Source organism: Oryzias latipes, chromosome 23, assembly GCF_053564925.1.
Source record: "Oryzias latipes strain Hd-rR chromosome 23, Olatipes_Hd-rR_3.1".
Lineage (NCBI taxonomy): Eukaryota > Metazoa > Chordata > Actinopteri > Beloniformes > Adrianichthyidae > Oryzias > Oryzias latipes.
Window position 1 is genome coordinate 17,428,072 of NC_136259.1, and position 15,402 is coordinate 17,443,473.

General features: G+C 37.7%; 1 protein-coding gene across 3 annotated transcripts in view; it reads right to left on the reverse strand.

The window, feature by feature from the left end:
• Window positions 1–15,402, reverse strand: part of plxna4 (plexin A4) — a 259,710-nt gene that overhangs the window by 31,428 nt on the left and 212,880 nt on the right. For all 3 annotated transcript variants that reach the window (XM_078942272.1, XM_023952327.2, XM_023952326.2), the window contains 10 exons: window positions 13,970–14,121; window positions 12,425–12,548; window positions 10,461–10,597; window positions 9,021–9,188; window positions 8,711–8,804; window positions 7,106–7,345; window positions 6,780–6,926; window positions 5,980–6,214; window positions 5,290–5,432; window positions 2,723–2,991 (listed from right to left, as the gene is read on the reverse strand). In XM_078942272.1, coding sequence (XP_078798398.1) covers window positions 2,723–2,991; window positions 5,290–5,432; window positions 5,980–6,214; window positions 6,780–6,926; window positions 7,106–7,345; window positions 8,711–8,804; window positions 9,021–9,188; window positions 10,461–10,597; window positions 12,425–12,548; window positions 13,970–14,121 — 1,709 coding nt within the window. The remainder of the gene's footprint in view (window positions 1–2,722; window positions 2,992–5,289; window positions 5,433–5,979; window positions 6,215–6,779; window positions 6,927–7,105; window positions 7,346–8,710; window positions 8,805–9,020; window positions 9,189–10,460; window positions 10,598–12,424; window positions 12,549–13,969; window positions 14,122–15,402) is intronic.

The following is a 15,402-nucleotide window of genomic DNA, read 5'->3' on the forward strand; positions in this document are numbered from 1 at the left end:
TGATCTATAAGTGTTCCCAGTTTTTTTGTAATTATGATTATCCAGTTTTTAGCCAACAAAAAAAAAATCTGTCATTTTCTAGGACATAGTTTCTGCAAAGCGGGAGGAGTTTTTTAGAAAGTCACCTCTGAGTTGTGGGCTGGACTGTTGGTGTAGAGTGACCCTTCCTCTATTTCCCGTCATCCATCTTTTTACACTCTCTCCTGCTAGCTTACAGTCCCCCACACCCCCCCTTAACATTACCGGTGCAGCAAAAATGAGGAGCCACATTGGAGCTATTGCGCCATTTACCGTATTTTCCGGACTATAAGTCGCCCTTTTTTTCATAGTTTGGCAAGGGGTGCGACTTATACTCCGCAGCGACTTATATTAGAAATAAATTGAAATAAATACATTGTTAACCCTCCTGTTATGTTCATTTGTGAGGAACAGAGATGATGTTCCTGGGTCAATTTGATGTATGAGGTATGTTAAGTGTTAAGAGTATGTTAAGTGACTCAGAGAATCAGCAAACTTTTTTTACAGTAAGATCTTGAAGGCTAACCACATAATATTCTATTTTCCAATGATTTCATAGATTCAGAAATGCAATAAAAATGACAACTGTTTCTACAAATACAGGATGAAAACAGAGTATTATTTGGCCAATGATGCTTCATGAAAAGAATAAATAAATAAGTTTTAAAAAAAAATCTGTGAAATTATTAGATAAACAGTCTGCTATGATTGTGTCATATAAGGTTGTGAAAGTTAAAATGCGACTTATAGTCCAGTGCGACTTATCTGTGTTTTTTTCTACTTTATAATGCATTTTTGGGCTGGTGCGACTTATACTCCGGTGCGACTTATAGTCCGGAAAATACGGTAGTTATTAGCCAGAATGGCTCAGAATGGAGCAGAGCAGGGGGCTTGTGGTAGGTTCTATGTCACAGCTACAAGCTGTTTCCAAAAGGCATTTTTTCATCTGCCCCTGATTAACAATGATTTGCATAAAGTATGAATTAGGAGTGAATGAATAATGGACAATTTGTAAGCACTTTGATCACCAAGAAGAAGCGCAGATAAATCTTATCTATTATTATTATTATCATAAAGAAATTCTTAGAAATGCTTATTTCTAGCTTATTTTCTTTATATCATGAGAAAAGAACATGCAAAAAATATAAAAAAAACACTATTTTAATTGGAATGGGTTTTTAAAGTGAGGAAAAATAAAAAACTTTTATGGGAACTTTGTAATGGAGCTACATTCCGATGCTTTTCAGGACAAAAAAGCTAGTTCACAATGCAGTGTGGAAAGCTGCCACATACTGGGTTGTTGAAGGACTAACAAGCAAATCTGAGGATGAAAAATGAGATGAGGGCAGTCCCAGTTGAGGCTGCTGCAATCACGTGTGTGACAGTTGGGAAATCAAACTAGGAGCCTGATACAACGTGTGCGCTCTCCTTTAAAGTGCATTCTGCATGGACTGACGTTTTCCACAAGTTTTTCTACTCTCAGTGTGTCTTGTGTCTGAACAGCGCTGCCTTGATTCAAATCAGGAAATCAACTGTCTCTGCAAGAATAATATTAATACAAAAAAGAGTTTTGGTGAGTCATAATACAGAGGGAAACAAAGAGCACATCATCTTATCTCCATGCCTCAATAGGTGAGACTCTCTATTGTCCTTGACCATCTCTACCCTGTGTGCCATCTCTTATGCTGCATCTGCTGCCAGGATCAGCAGTTACACAATTGTTTAGCAGCTGCACAATACTTCCTGAGATCTGACAGCAATTAATCACGCCTCCTGCCCAGACGGCAATAATCTTTCTCTGCATCACCATCAAGTGTCTAAACATGCTTTCATGAGCAGAATATGCAGACTGTCTTCATGGACGGTACAATGAGCAGCATTAATTTCAGCCCTCTCTGCACATCCCTGTTGTGTTCATGTGTTTGTCTTTATTGGTAGGCAGTTAGAATGTTTTAAGCCACGGGCAGAATTCGAATTTGAACTGAAATGAGATGGACAACTTAATTTATCACATGCCGGTCAGATCCTCTGATGGTGTCAAGACTTGACTGACAACCCCCCAGCAATAAAACATTTAAAACTATGAGCATGTTGATATGCATGTGCATGCATGCACGCAAATACACAACAGTTGCGAAAAATATGGTTTACTCAAGTATCCATAATCATCACATTTACCAAACACTGCAGGCAGGAAGCATAATCACAAACAGTGCTGTGTTCAAGTGCATGCCATTCAAGCTTTGACTACAAATCTGAGGGAGGATTGTGATTGTGCCAGAGTGCGGGCTTTTCACAGTTTCTCTTTCTCACTTTTTCACAGTATTTTTTTTCCTCTTGAGCCATTTGAAATTGAATTCACTGCTAATTAATCATAATTATTTTGCTAATGATGTGCATGGCAATGCGCCCCGTGGTTTCTGACAGTGAGCCAGCAATTCAAGGTCACAGGAGTTAATCCAAACATGTCACAGATTGAGAACACAGAGCAACATATGCAGTCCTTCATGAGAGCTGATATAACCAGTGTAAACCTTTCATCTTGATCCCACACCCTAAGTTAAAGAAGCCGCTCCATGGTTTAGAGCAGCTGAATGTGTTCAGCACTCACGAAGCTAACTGTCCAGTGCCAGCTTTGTAACTCTGGCCACCTGTTAGAGAGCGGTGCAAGTCAAGTTAAACTGTTTTTGAGCCTGCTAATTACCTGCGAAGCAGCAGTTTGGGATGATTTTTGCTCTCAAGGTTGCGGTCTATGAGGTCAGACAGCAGGTGCTTCAGGACATCAGTGGCATATTCCAACTTGCTCTGCAGCACTGTCATGATCAGTGAGGCTACATTGCCACGGTCCCTCATTGAGAAGCCACGCTGGGCTTCCAGGGTACGGATAAAACACAGCAGGAAGATTTTGTTGTTAATGAGCTGGCCAAAGAGCTTCAGCCCCTTCTCCACTTGTTCCTGACGGTAGCCTGGCACCTGGTAAAAATCAAGGGAAATGAGAAAGAAATCTTAATATATGTGATCCATCATCAGAAAAGTGCCACAAGAAGATGTTTAAAACACCAAAAACATAATCGGAATGGATCTTGAAACATATTTTAGAAAAGTGTCTATGAAGATTCTCATTCATCCAGGCAGATTCCATCAATTGACAAAGCCGTTTGGATAAGAGGTGAAACCTCTTCAACTTTAAAAACCAAGTCCAGATGACAACCTTTAAACCTACTACTATGATATTTTAGAAAATAATAGTAAAAACAGTAATTATATTTATTATAAAACGTTTACTAAAAAAAATTCAATTGTTTACAAGTTTATCTAAAACATAAAAAATTATATTATCAACAAAAAATGTATCTAGATATTTCTACATTTTATGTGCAATGAACTCTTATTGTATATTTTCGGATACGTTTGCACGGAAAAGGGAAAGAAAAAATGTATAAATGGAACTGAGGAGAAATTTAGAGAGAAGATTTTAATACTTTTCAGCTTTAGTCAAGTTTTGCTCAAGGTTGAAAATAAAAGCTGGAAAACAGAGAAGCCCTTCAGGGAATGTTTATTATTTCGATGGCGCCGCTTGTTCCATATTAATGAAAGTTGAAAGTGAGTGCAGTTCTGTGAATTTTCCCCGTCTGCGCCCTTATCATCCCTGCACTATTTATACTTGTGACTTAACACATGTGCTTCCCTTTTTCATATTTTTTTTATAAATGGCACCTAAGGAGATTACGTTTTTTTATCTGTCAAAAGCACTTCTGGTAAGACGAGATCACTTTGCAGCCAATGCAGCTGTCAGCCCACATATGTTCTGTCTTTTTAACTTTCCTTGAGGTACTTGTAATCTGCTGGGAGCTTTTGTTAACTTGCAAATCTAATTTCATACTACTTGAAAAAGTGTGTAGCCTATATTTATGCATGTGTCTGAGTTTAGTTAGGCATGTTTTTGAGCATGCAGAGGCAATGCAGGGGTCTTTAGGTGCAGAGAAATATATAGTTTTATAATTATGTTATCTTTACTCAGCCTGTATAGTCATGTGATTACTCTGCATGATCTGGTTAATATTGTGTTAATGAAAAAATCTAATTTTTTTTTCTAAATTTAAAATGTAATTTTGAAGTGAAGGGAAAAAAAGTAAAACAACTAAAATGCTGACGTTGTTTTTGTAAACAGAGTGGCAGTAAATATGCCAAAAGCAAATTAAAACAGGAAAGAAAAAGGAACACAGATGTGAAATGTCACCATATATATATATATATATAAGAAACAGATTTTTTCTGTTAAATTTATACACATTTGTGATGTTTTACTGCAATGTCAATTTAATCTCGATTAAAAAAAAATTGAAACACAAATAATATTATTTAAAAATGTAATCCCTTCAATAGTCTTTGTGAAAACCCCTGACTTTTTTGTCTACAGCATAAAATCAGAGCCAGGAGTTTTCAACACATCAATAACAATTAAAAGGTCATCAACGGCCTAATGAAAGCCCACTCTCTTTCCCATTAGGGCTTTTTCCACATTATATACCTCATATAGTTAGATATTTATACCAATTAAGCCGTAATTAATTTGGCTTATTACTGGGAAATTCTAATCAGGGATGAAGGGGGTAACCCTGAAGGTAGAAAAGAGGCAAACCATCAGTGTTTAATGGAATAAGATGACCATTTCAATTATGGGTGTCTATCAATGTCAGCAACTATGAATAAATGACTCAATTTTTGTGTTTGGTTCTTCATATGTGATTGACTTTTAATTTGTTCCCGAGCTGGAAACAGAAACGGCAGTAATTCATGAAGTGAAGAGTTATTAATGAGAGCAAACTCCTGATTTCAGGTCTGAGGCAGGCTTGTAGTCAGCTGTCGGAGTGCTTTGTTTACCCGACAGCAACAACACACCACAATGATGGCAATTTCACCTACAGTGACCCACACATTTAATTTGTTAGTTCATTTTGTTCTCATTTCCAAAAAGGCTAATTGTATTGCAACTGGTATCTGACGAAGACTGGAAAAGAGACGCACACATTGACATGTAACGTGTGGAATGCTTGATTGAAGACAACAATTGTTAAAAGTTCCTACAATGTTTTCTCTCTGGAATTAATTGGAACTCTCGATTGGGACCAAATTCTAATTTGAATTCAATATTGGCAGACTCTCAAAGTCACTTTCCATTTACTTGAGGACAACATTTACTAAAAATGCAACCAAACAAAATCCAGTGTTTCTCAGACTTTATAGTTATTAGCTAATGCTCAGTCATACCTCCAGATCTCTCAGTACTGGATGTTCCTCAATGCCTGGGAAAAGAACCCTCATGGTGTAGGTCCTATAGTCCAAGAAAGGTATACCTGCTCCATCCAGATCACTGGTCAGCTCATGGATATCTGTCTGCAGCTCTGCAAAAGCTAGAAAAACCAAACAAACTTTTCTGTCCGTACTTATGTCTTTTTAACAAAACAAACAGAAGCACATTGAAGAACCCACTCAATGGACAGTCATTAATGTACTTTAAATATACAGTGTTCACACTGGGCTGCCGCTACCCAATACTAGCGCACGTACTCACAGTTGGAAGAGGCTCGATGGTACTTCCATGTTTTGGATAGGACACAACTCATAACTCACTACCAAAACCGAGTCCGTGACTAGTCAAAGTTCAACAGGTTTAACTTTGACGTGTGTTCTGTTTTGTACTTAGAGCCAGAAAACTCACTTAAAAACTTGCATAGCGATATGTGAACTTAAGAGTTTTGTAGGCGGAAGCCCATAACGGGAATTTTTAAAGACATTTTATTGGAAGTGGTCGCTTGAATGTGTGTTTCTGGGCCTGGTGCAAACGTAGTCTTTCAGTTTTCAATATTTCAATATCTCTGCGTGTTTTAAAATGTTATTTAGCTATGCAAAAAATTGCTCTTCAACTATTAAAAACCTCTGTTATGAGCAATCTCTTACCTTCCTTGCACTCCAGGGCCACACGTGACTCAAGGTTATCCATCTGCATCTGCAGTCTCTTCAGTGTCAGGTCGCTCTCACGGGACTTGCGTTTATAGGCGATGAGCATCACCACAATGAAAAAGATGAGCAGAACACCAGCTGCAGTGATGCCAATGATTGCTGTGCTGCTGAGTGGACTGTCGGACGTGATGTGTACCACACCTGGGGAAAACTCGATACCACCGACTCGTGCCTTGTGACAGAAGGACAAAGAAAGCTGACTTTAACAACTCACACAACTCGCATGTCACGTACGTCCACAGTCAAGCCTTTTTTTTATTAACATGATGCTGATACTTAAATTTAAAGTGGTGAAAACAAAGCATACATTTCTGAAATCAAAGACCAAGATTTGTTGAATACTGCATCTACTAGCTGCTTACGGTAATGTTTGCAATGGTTCTGGGATGCAGACATGTGGTGGTAACATCAGGGAAAGCTTTATCAGAGTGGTCCCTCATTAAACCAACAATGGAATTTTTATTAAGTTTTCCTGGATGTAATTCCTCTTATTGAAGGGTTATTTGTTTGTCTTTTGTCTGCTTGTGGGCAATAACAGGAACCGCAGTGCTGATTTGATCTGATTAAAGCCACAGCTTGTACGATAATGGACAGACGGATGGATAGAAAGGAACATTAAGAATGTTTGTCTCTGAAACTCTAAATTGATTTTTAGGTCTGCCTGTGTTTTCATCCTCAGCTTAGTGGGTTTTCCCTGTCTGTTTTTATTTATTTTATTTTTTTGCAGTGTCACTCACTAGGACTTTGTGCCGGCCAGTCAGGTTAGGGGATTCACAAAGAAGCTGGGTTTCTGACACTGTCAGCATGCAGGGTTTCTCTCCAATCAGAACTGTGTAGTTCAGCTTGCCATTCCCACTATTGGTAGGTGGAAGGAAGTTACGCCCCTGTAAATGGCACATTTGTAATTAGTACAGATTTACAGTGATTTTTACCATATATTTAAACATGTAAAATATTACTGTTTCTCACCAAAAATGTACAAAAAAGAATGACACGGTCTCTAACAAGCAATCTGACACATATTTAATTATAAAAATTGTCTTATTATACTCCAGATACTTACTTTTAGTATAATAGGGGATCCAGGTTTTAGCTCCAGAACCCCAGAGGCACTGAGAGGTTCAAATTCTGGGTTTGGGTAATAGATGAAGTTGGTATTGTTCAGAGCCATCAGAGACTGTACATCATCCAGTTTAAAGCCAAACTCATCAGGTTTTTCAGGTACTTCCTGGTGCCTAGCAAAGCTGATGGGCAGCTCTGGGGCCTGGCACAGCATGGTGGTAGGGTTCAGCACTTCACACAACTGGATAACACAAGAAAAAAAAAAAAGAAATGGTTAAGACTCTGAATAAATGTAGCATTTGTTAATATGTTAATTATTAATTAAAGCATGTTACAATGCCACAAATCCTCATTTACTTGTTTTTTTGTTGGCCAAATCTCAGCATCAATAAAACTATCTAGATGATATTTCTTTGATCTTTTGTGACACAGAGGGATTACTCTAAAACCCAACTCACTACACACTTTAAACCTGATTTCCTATAAGAACTTTTAGGACTATTTTCTGCAAGGAAAAGCACCATGAGATGCATTTAAAGAGAATCTGCAGTTTCGTCATTGTTCTAATGTTTTGAGATTCAGTAGTGATAACCGGAGCTTACATTTTCATCCTAAGCAAGCCTCTGCTTTTCCCTCTTCCTTTTGTTCCACGCTCTGATCTGTTCTTCTTTGATATATCTCTCCTTTTTATAAGTTAACTCAAAACTGTTTCAAACCTTTGGGATTTTCTAATCCTTTAATTCTGTTTTCTCTCATCAAAGTTTCAAGTTCATTTTTTTTACTACAATGTTATCAAGGTATATAAACAGAAAAAGATTGACATAACATTTTGAAGGTCCAATTTCCAAATACCCCCTTACCATCTCTATGTCTGTCTGCCTGTCAGGACACTGACAAATCAAGCAGAAGCAAAGGTTTCCCTCACAGGCATCCCACATTTCTGCAGTAACCTCTGCCATGCAGTCATTCAAACAACTGCCTGTCACTCTAATTGGCTCCTTGAAAATCAGTCCTGACAAATCCGGCAAAGTCTTGAGACTACTACTGACATGAATTACGCTATGGTATATGTCAGATACAGGAAATAAGTGGGGGGAAAAAAGGAAACAAAAACTCCCACTTGTGGACATCTGTCCCCTAAAATGTTCTATGTATGTTTGTCTGCGCTCTTTTCATTTAGACGGGAGCTGTGACAGAGAGGTGGACAACGCTATGCGGTGACACGGTTGGTTTTTTTTGAAAGGCAGCAAAGGCACAGATGTTCAATGTGCTCCAGAGTCATGCTCAAATGGACCATGAAGATAGCATTACCACCTTTTGTTTTCTCATCTTTCAGTGAGATCAAACAGATTCTTGCGTTGCTCTCTCAACCCTTCTTTGTGCAAAAGAATAAAAAGGAGGTAAATAACTTCACATGGGCCGATCTCCTTAGGTTACAGTTTTTTTCTCAGAAAAACAGCACAGTTAAGAAATAAAAATTAAATCGGTGTATGCTTACACACATGTACTCGCTTTTTCCCCAGAGAAAAACTTCAACCAACTTTAAGAAACCCAAAGAGAAAGATATTGGTATTGTAAACATAGTTTCTGATGCCTAATTACTTACATTCAGAGTCTCATGTCCGTTGTATTTGGCTCTGATGAGGGGAGTCTGGATTATGTCCAAATTGGTTCCTGTCACCGTCACAGGAGTATGTCCGCTAAAAGAAAACAAAACATGTTTTTCCCTAAATAATTTATGATATAGCTTTATTTTGTTTTATGTCACTTAGAAAAGTTGGTTACACCTAACATTTGATTTAAACTCTAAGACCCAAGTTCTTGTTAGTAATACCTTTTTAATTTTATAGTTACAGGGCCTTAGTTAAGCTGAATTAATTACGGTGATATGACCCAAAAATCATCCCTCAGTATACCTGAATATGCTCCACTCTGGCTCAATCTTGGTGATGGAGGGATCCTCCACGTATTCAAACTGCAGGTCTTTCTGGAGTTTGGCCTTATCTATGCTCACAGACACCGACACGTTTCCATAGCCGTGCAGGGAGGCATGGGTTCGGCATGTGAGCCACTGGCCTCCTCTCCTAAGGTGATGACAGGATGTAAAGTTATTTGCACATATCTTGACACAAAAGAGGGACAACAAAGTGTTTTGCACTGTGAAGATATTGAAGGGAAGCGGTCATCTTCATGCAGGTTTATAAGTTATTAAAAACAACAATTAAAACCAGAAAAAGGCATTAAATTGGCATCCAGTAGTTGTATAAATTTGGAACATCTATTTTGAAATATAAATCTTTTAACTTCCCCATATCCGTTAGTTGACCAAGGCCCTGAAGCTGCAAAAAAATCCCAAATCCTCATTCCCCCACCACAGTAGCTTTGAGGCACACAGCTTAGACACAGCACAGCTTTGGTTGTCACCAAATGTGAAGCAGGACATTAGAGCCAAATATTTACTTTGGTGTCAAACTTTAGGCGCAGCTGATGCCACTTTTCCTCCTAAAAAGGAAAGGGGTTCTCTCGGCAACCCATCCAAATACTCCACACTTGTGCTGTGCCTCTTCAACCATACTGTCGTAAATATTAAAACACGGTATGCTAAGTGAGGCATGTAAAGTCTGACATGTCCCTTCTTAGATCTTTTAAATTCTCAGAGCATTGCACAGCCTGAACTTGTAGTGAACCTTTTTAGGCACCTGTTCCTGTGAAGGAAGTCTTGAATTTGTTCCTCTTATGAAATATCATTCCCAGTGTGAAATAATGCACTCCAATTTGTTTGTAAATAGTCTTCAAGGTCTTTTGAGATTTGCTTGCAGAAGCAGTGGCTTTCCTCAGAAAACCAGTAATGTATATGCGCTTTTCCACTGTGATTAGAAAACAACAAAAGCTCCTGCATTTCTGGAGGTGTAGCTACTTGCTGAAAATCAATTAAGGGAAAACATGCAATCAGCAAAAACCTATATACTATCTGTAATATTGATTCCCAGGAAGCAGGGCAGAGTAAAAAAACATGATGTACACTTCCTTTTACACACACTCTACAGGCATTTAGAATCAGTTTTTATCTAGTAAAAAAATGAGCATCTGTTGTGTTAGGGTCTAGTTTACATCACATTTCAATATTAATTCATGCAGGAATCAGACTTATTTTTTAATGTTCTGATATATTAAGTGTTTTTATTCCCACGGGGTGGCATTTTGCAATTGTTTTTTCCATATCTTTTAAACCATTTTTTAAAGTATGTGAAAGTTTTAAACACTTTTGAATTGACAAATGCAAGCTATGATGCAGCATTTTAATTAGATGTTTAAGTGCTACTGGATGGGTCAACATGTTACTTGTTTCCACTAACTTCAGATAAGTGCAAGGCTGGTCCTTGAACACGACTGATACACTGCTCCCAGCATCGAAGTGGCTGCCAGTGATGTTTACAATCGTTCCTCCAGAGATCGGGCCTCGGTTCGGCTTTAGGGTTGTAATCCGTGGAATCTGGAAGAAAGGTAGAGTTCAATGCAAAGAATCAGCGAGAGAGTCAGACTAAGCAGAGACTGAGAACAGTTTAGCACATAAAAGCAGATTTATGACAGAACAATAGGAAAAAAAAGCCTTCAGGGCAATAGCTGGTTAACCAAGTCACATATATTCACTGTATTCAGTATAAGTTATCTTCAAATACTGTTATGAAAGCACCTTTTGCAAGTCAAAAAGCTCTTTAGCTGATAATGGTTTTAAAGTAAAAGGATTTCCCACAGTCTGTTATTTCCTAGTTTGGATGACATATTACTTTTTTTTATTTAAAGATACAACTGAACTGCATCAAAGTAATGCATTTCCTAGAAAGTATTTGTTTCACTTGGACCAGGGATCTGTAAGCTGAGGCTGTGGAGCCACATGTGGCTCTTTTATCCCCTCATAGTAGCTCTTTGCCTGAAGAAAAGTAAAATAATAGTAATGTTTGAAACTCAGTTGACACTGATTTGATTTAAATTACTTAAGATTATACATTTATGGCTGAGGTGCACCTGGAAGTAAGATAAACTATATAAAGGTTTTTACATCCCTGCTGACATTAGGAGGCCGTGTTCACTCTACACTTCCTTCAGAAAACACAGATTTAAATACTAGGCACAACTTTGGTAAAAAGTCTGATCCTTTTACCAAAAATGTTACACAGTTTACAGCACATAGTATCTTATTATGCACACCAATGACTAGTGGCTATCCAGAGGGGAGTTACCAAAATATATATTTACATAGTTTTTCTGCTGAATCACAAACCTATGAAGTCATGTTTGAGTTCAGGTTAATAGCAGCAGCAAGAAGGAAAAAGGACGATGGCTGACCAAAGTAAACCTATGGTATAACAAGAGAAAATGCCATTTGTGTCTTGTGTTATTTAAAACCTTGTAATGCTAGTTTCTCTTTATATTTCTGTTTTTATACCCCCCCCCCACCCCCCAAAAAAGAAAAGGAATGTAATTTATACTGAAAGTAAAAATGCAATGAATCCAAGGCAACATTAATTTACCTAAAGGGTGAAATAAGACTTTGCAGCTCGCACAAAGGTCTTGATTAGTAAGAAACAGATCCAAATAGTTCTTTTACCATTAAAGGTTGCTGGCCTCTGACTTAGACTGTAAAATAAAAAACTGCTGCAGTTTAATTATCATCATATTAGCAAATGCTACTATCAGACTGTATAGGAATTAGCAAGCTTAATTAAATATATATACAAAACAGCAGCTTGCATCATGTCAGGATGATTTCATTTGTCCACAGCTGAAATTTTTAACATGTTAAATTATACATTTTATTTTGTTTTACCACAATAATAATCCACCACTGTGTGGAACGTTTAAATGATTCCAGGCAGTGACCTCACTGATGAATGAACTTTGAGTGGTGCCCTTTAAGATTTATACTGAAATATCTTTTCACAATATGAATTCCTCTGAGTGACAGTGTCGCAAGAACACAGCAGGTCTGTGATTTGTATTTTTATGAGTTCATGTCAGAAAATGTTTTGGAACCATCAGTGTTTCTGTCTCATTCTGTGCTCATTAGTGACTGCCAGTCATGTCTCACCACTGATACATAAATGAAAGAAAGGCTGCCAAGTGGGAGCACAGCCAAGTAAACAACATATATTAACACAGTAAGTGTGAACACAGACCATCTAGCAGCAAGGTGCTGAAATAAAGACGGCGACATATGTAGCAGGCTTGTTTCTGCTCACACTAGCAAAATTCTCATTTTCTTTAATGAAGTGTTCATATCTTCAACACCTAAAATATTTTTAAAGTAGTACACACTTACCACAAAGTAGTAGTACTTGAGGGATTTTGCCGTAAACTCAGGTCGACAGGGTCCAACCCCAACACAGACCTTTACGTTTCCAGTATACTGGCTCATTTCAGCTTTACCCATCTCGCACACAATCCTAGAAAACACATTTGAAATTTGGAATAACTATGAAGCATTTAGCATCAATGTGCATTGAAATGAACACACACGTTTTTAATGAAAAAGGCTTCATGAATAATAAGATTGTAATCCTCCATCTAGATATTTTATTTTAATATAAAAAAATTTAAAAAAATAAACATCAGCTAGCCTTTTCTCAGTTGGTGATGCCAGCAAATACAGTACAGATTTTATGAAAAGAAAACCACATAAAATTCTCAATATATCTGTAATATAATATATTTATTTGTGTAATTGCCTCCAACAAAACTGAAAATCTGTGTGAGAAAAGTGAAAATGCTGCCCTTTTACATATGACCTCAATTACAGCGACATCTTCTGCAGGGTCAGCATCTTTTGGAAAAAAGTGCCAGCATAGAACTTTCTGAGGAGAGGCACTGGGTCTGTTGATAAGCCAACTTTAAACTCATTTAAAAAACAGCACTGTAAGAAGGCCAAGCTTGGATTAAACTCAAATGTCAACTAAATCTAACCTCCAAACTTTCTAAAAGTGATTATTGCACTGAGCGCGCAGGTGCTCATACCGATATTAAGGCTGAAAGCTTGAATCGTGCACTGGGGTGTGTCTGCTAAACAAGTTATACATTTTTTTTGTTTGGTTTTTTATTGCTAAATGTTTTCAAGTTTTCAAATAAATGCCATCTTATTTCAAAAAATACAGTTTAATTAGAAATTTAGAAAAAAATTTAATTCTTCTTTGGATCTTGCTTACTACAGACCCAAACATCGTAAGAGACCCATGTAATATAGCAGCATGACAATTACATAGTTTCAATGTTTACTGCCATATGTTCGGCTATAGTGTAGTTTAGCTGGTGTATAACAGATTATATTGCTGGATAACCTGCACCTTTTGTTGACGGAAGTTTAAATAAATATGAAGCAGAGTTTATTATTTTATTTTTTCTTGTGGTAATGAGTCTTTTCAAAAAGCTATGCTACGGTTAGCTTTTTTGCTCTAGCAAAATATAACTTGCATTACTAAATAGTTGTTCTTATGTGATGAAACCATCCTCTTTGAAAAAATGGCCTTGAAGTAAAATATTTGATGAGATAATATGTAATTGAGTTCCACCTATCAGCTATCTTTTGTCCGTCTTTTAGTTATTAAATAAGCAGTGTGGTGTGTTCATTATAAATGACAGATATGGAAGCAGGGAAACATGCGGTTAGAATAGACTTGCAGTTGAGCCTGAGATACACATGTCAAACAGCAGGGGTTTATGCACTTAGGTGCTATCATGAAAGTCAGAGTGAAAATGACACACTATGTGAACTAAAATCATGGCATAATCCATATGAAACTCAGCTAGTACAAAGCTGACTTTCTCAATACTGCAGTTTCATAAAATCTGTCATGGATATAGTGCAACTTACTGCTCTGCAGGGATGTAGCCCTCACGAATAGGTGTGCAGTTCACCTCAGCCACTTTGACGTTCCCCTGAATCTCTCTGAAGTCCAGTCCCAGGTTTTCACCACGGATAGTCACAAGCGTGCCGCCGTCTCTGGGACCCCGGAGGGGGGTGATCTGTTAAAAAAGAAATGCTCACTGATTACTTCTGAAGCAAGTTCCTTTGTGGATCTGCAGTTTGTATTGTATAGTTGTCAGTTCAAAACCAAAATATTGGTTTACACCGGTGTTTTTCAACCAATGTGCGGCAGATTAGTGTGCAGTGAGAAATGTAATTACCCAATTTCCCTTTATTGGTCTAAAAAACATTTACCATTATCCGGATGTCAGCTCTGTCTGTGTTCATCCAAACAGGACCAATACAGTACCAATACATAGAATATATAGTTATATAAATGATCATAAAATACTTTTTTCTTTTATTTGATTTCTATTCAAGACACTTTGATCAGCACCGCAATTTTGCCACAACTTTGGCCAATTGCTCTCATTTTGGAAAAAGTTTAACCCCTTAACTCTCTGCCAATCACTCTTGAAGGCTTTTTCATGTATGCCATCAATCTAACCAATCAGTGGTGGTTAACATCCTCACTTCCATGTGTTGGCATCTCTGTTACAGCAAATAACAGCTCGAGATCGTGTTTAGCGTGTAGCTTTCCGCAGAATCAGCTGTCATCATTCTTTATATATAGTCAAGAGAGACAGAGGTAAATTAGTTCTGTCAACATTTTCTAACTTGAGAAAAATGATAAAAATAAAGAAAAAGCACCTAAAACAATGGGAGCATCTGATTGGTACAGATAACTGAAGACAAACTGCTCAATGATAGGTCAAGTGATAGACTGAAGACCCCAAAGATCTGGGGGTCAATGCCATTTCTCAGTTTCGAGTTACCAGAAATCAATAATAAACTGTCATTAAACATTAACCCAAATACTTACAGTACATCGGATGGCATCACTGTGTACTGTATAGATTTATCAATAGCCTCTCTCCCTGTATCAAAGGTGGTTCCAACATCCATCAACGTTTTCTCATAAAAAGGTTTTTAAGGCAGTCTGTAAGTATAGATCATCAGGCCTGACCAGATGGAACGTATGTTACAAACAGACACACAGTGGTCTGTCTCTATCTGTCCTTGCCAAACAGAAGTCCCCTGGGCTGCAGGCAGGTGCCAGCTTTAATGGCGATTTGCACCGTTTCTCAGCTCAATGTAAAGATGACTGTGAGACCCCCCTGTGGTTTTCACATGACAGGCCGCTGTACGAGGGAGTGCAGCTTGATGTCAGAGCTTAGAGCTGCTTTATGTTACAGAGAGATATGCAATATGGAGCAAGCACAACTAAGCAAATATTAGGTTATGGTAAATTAAAAGAACAGTGAAATAACGTTGTTTTA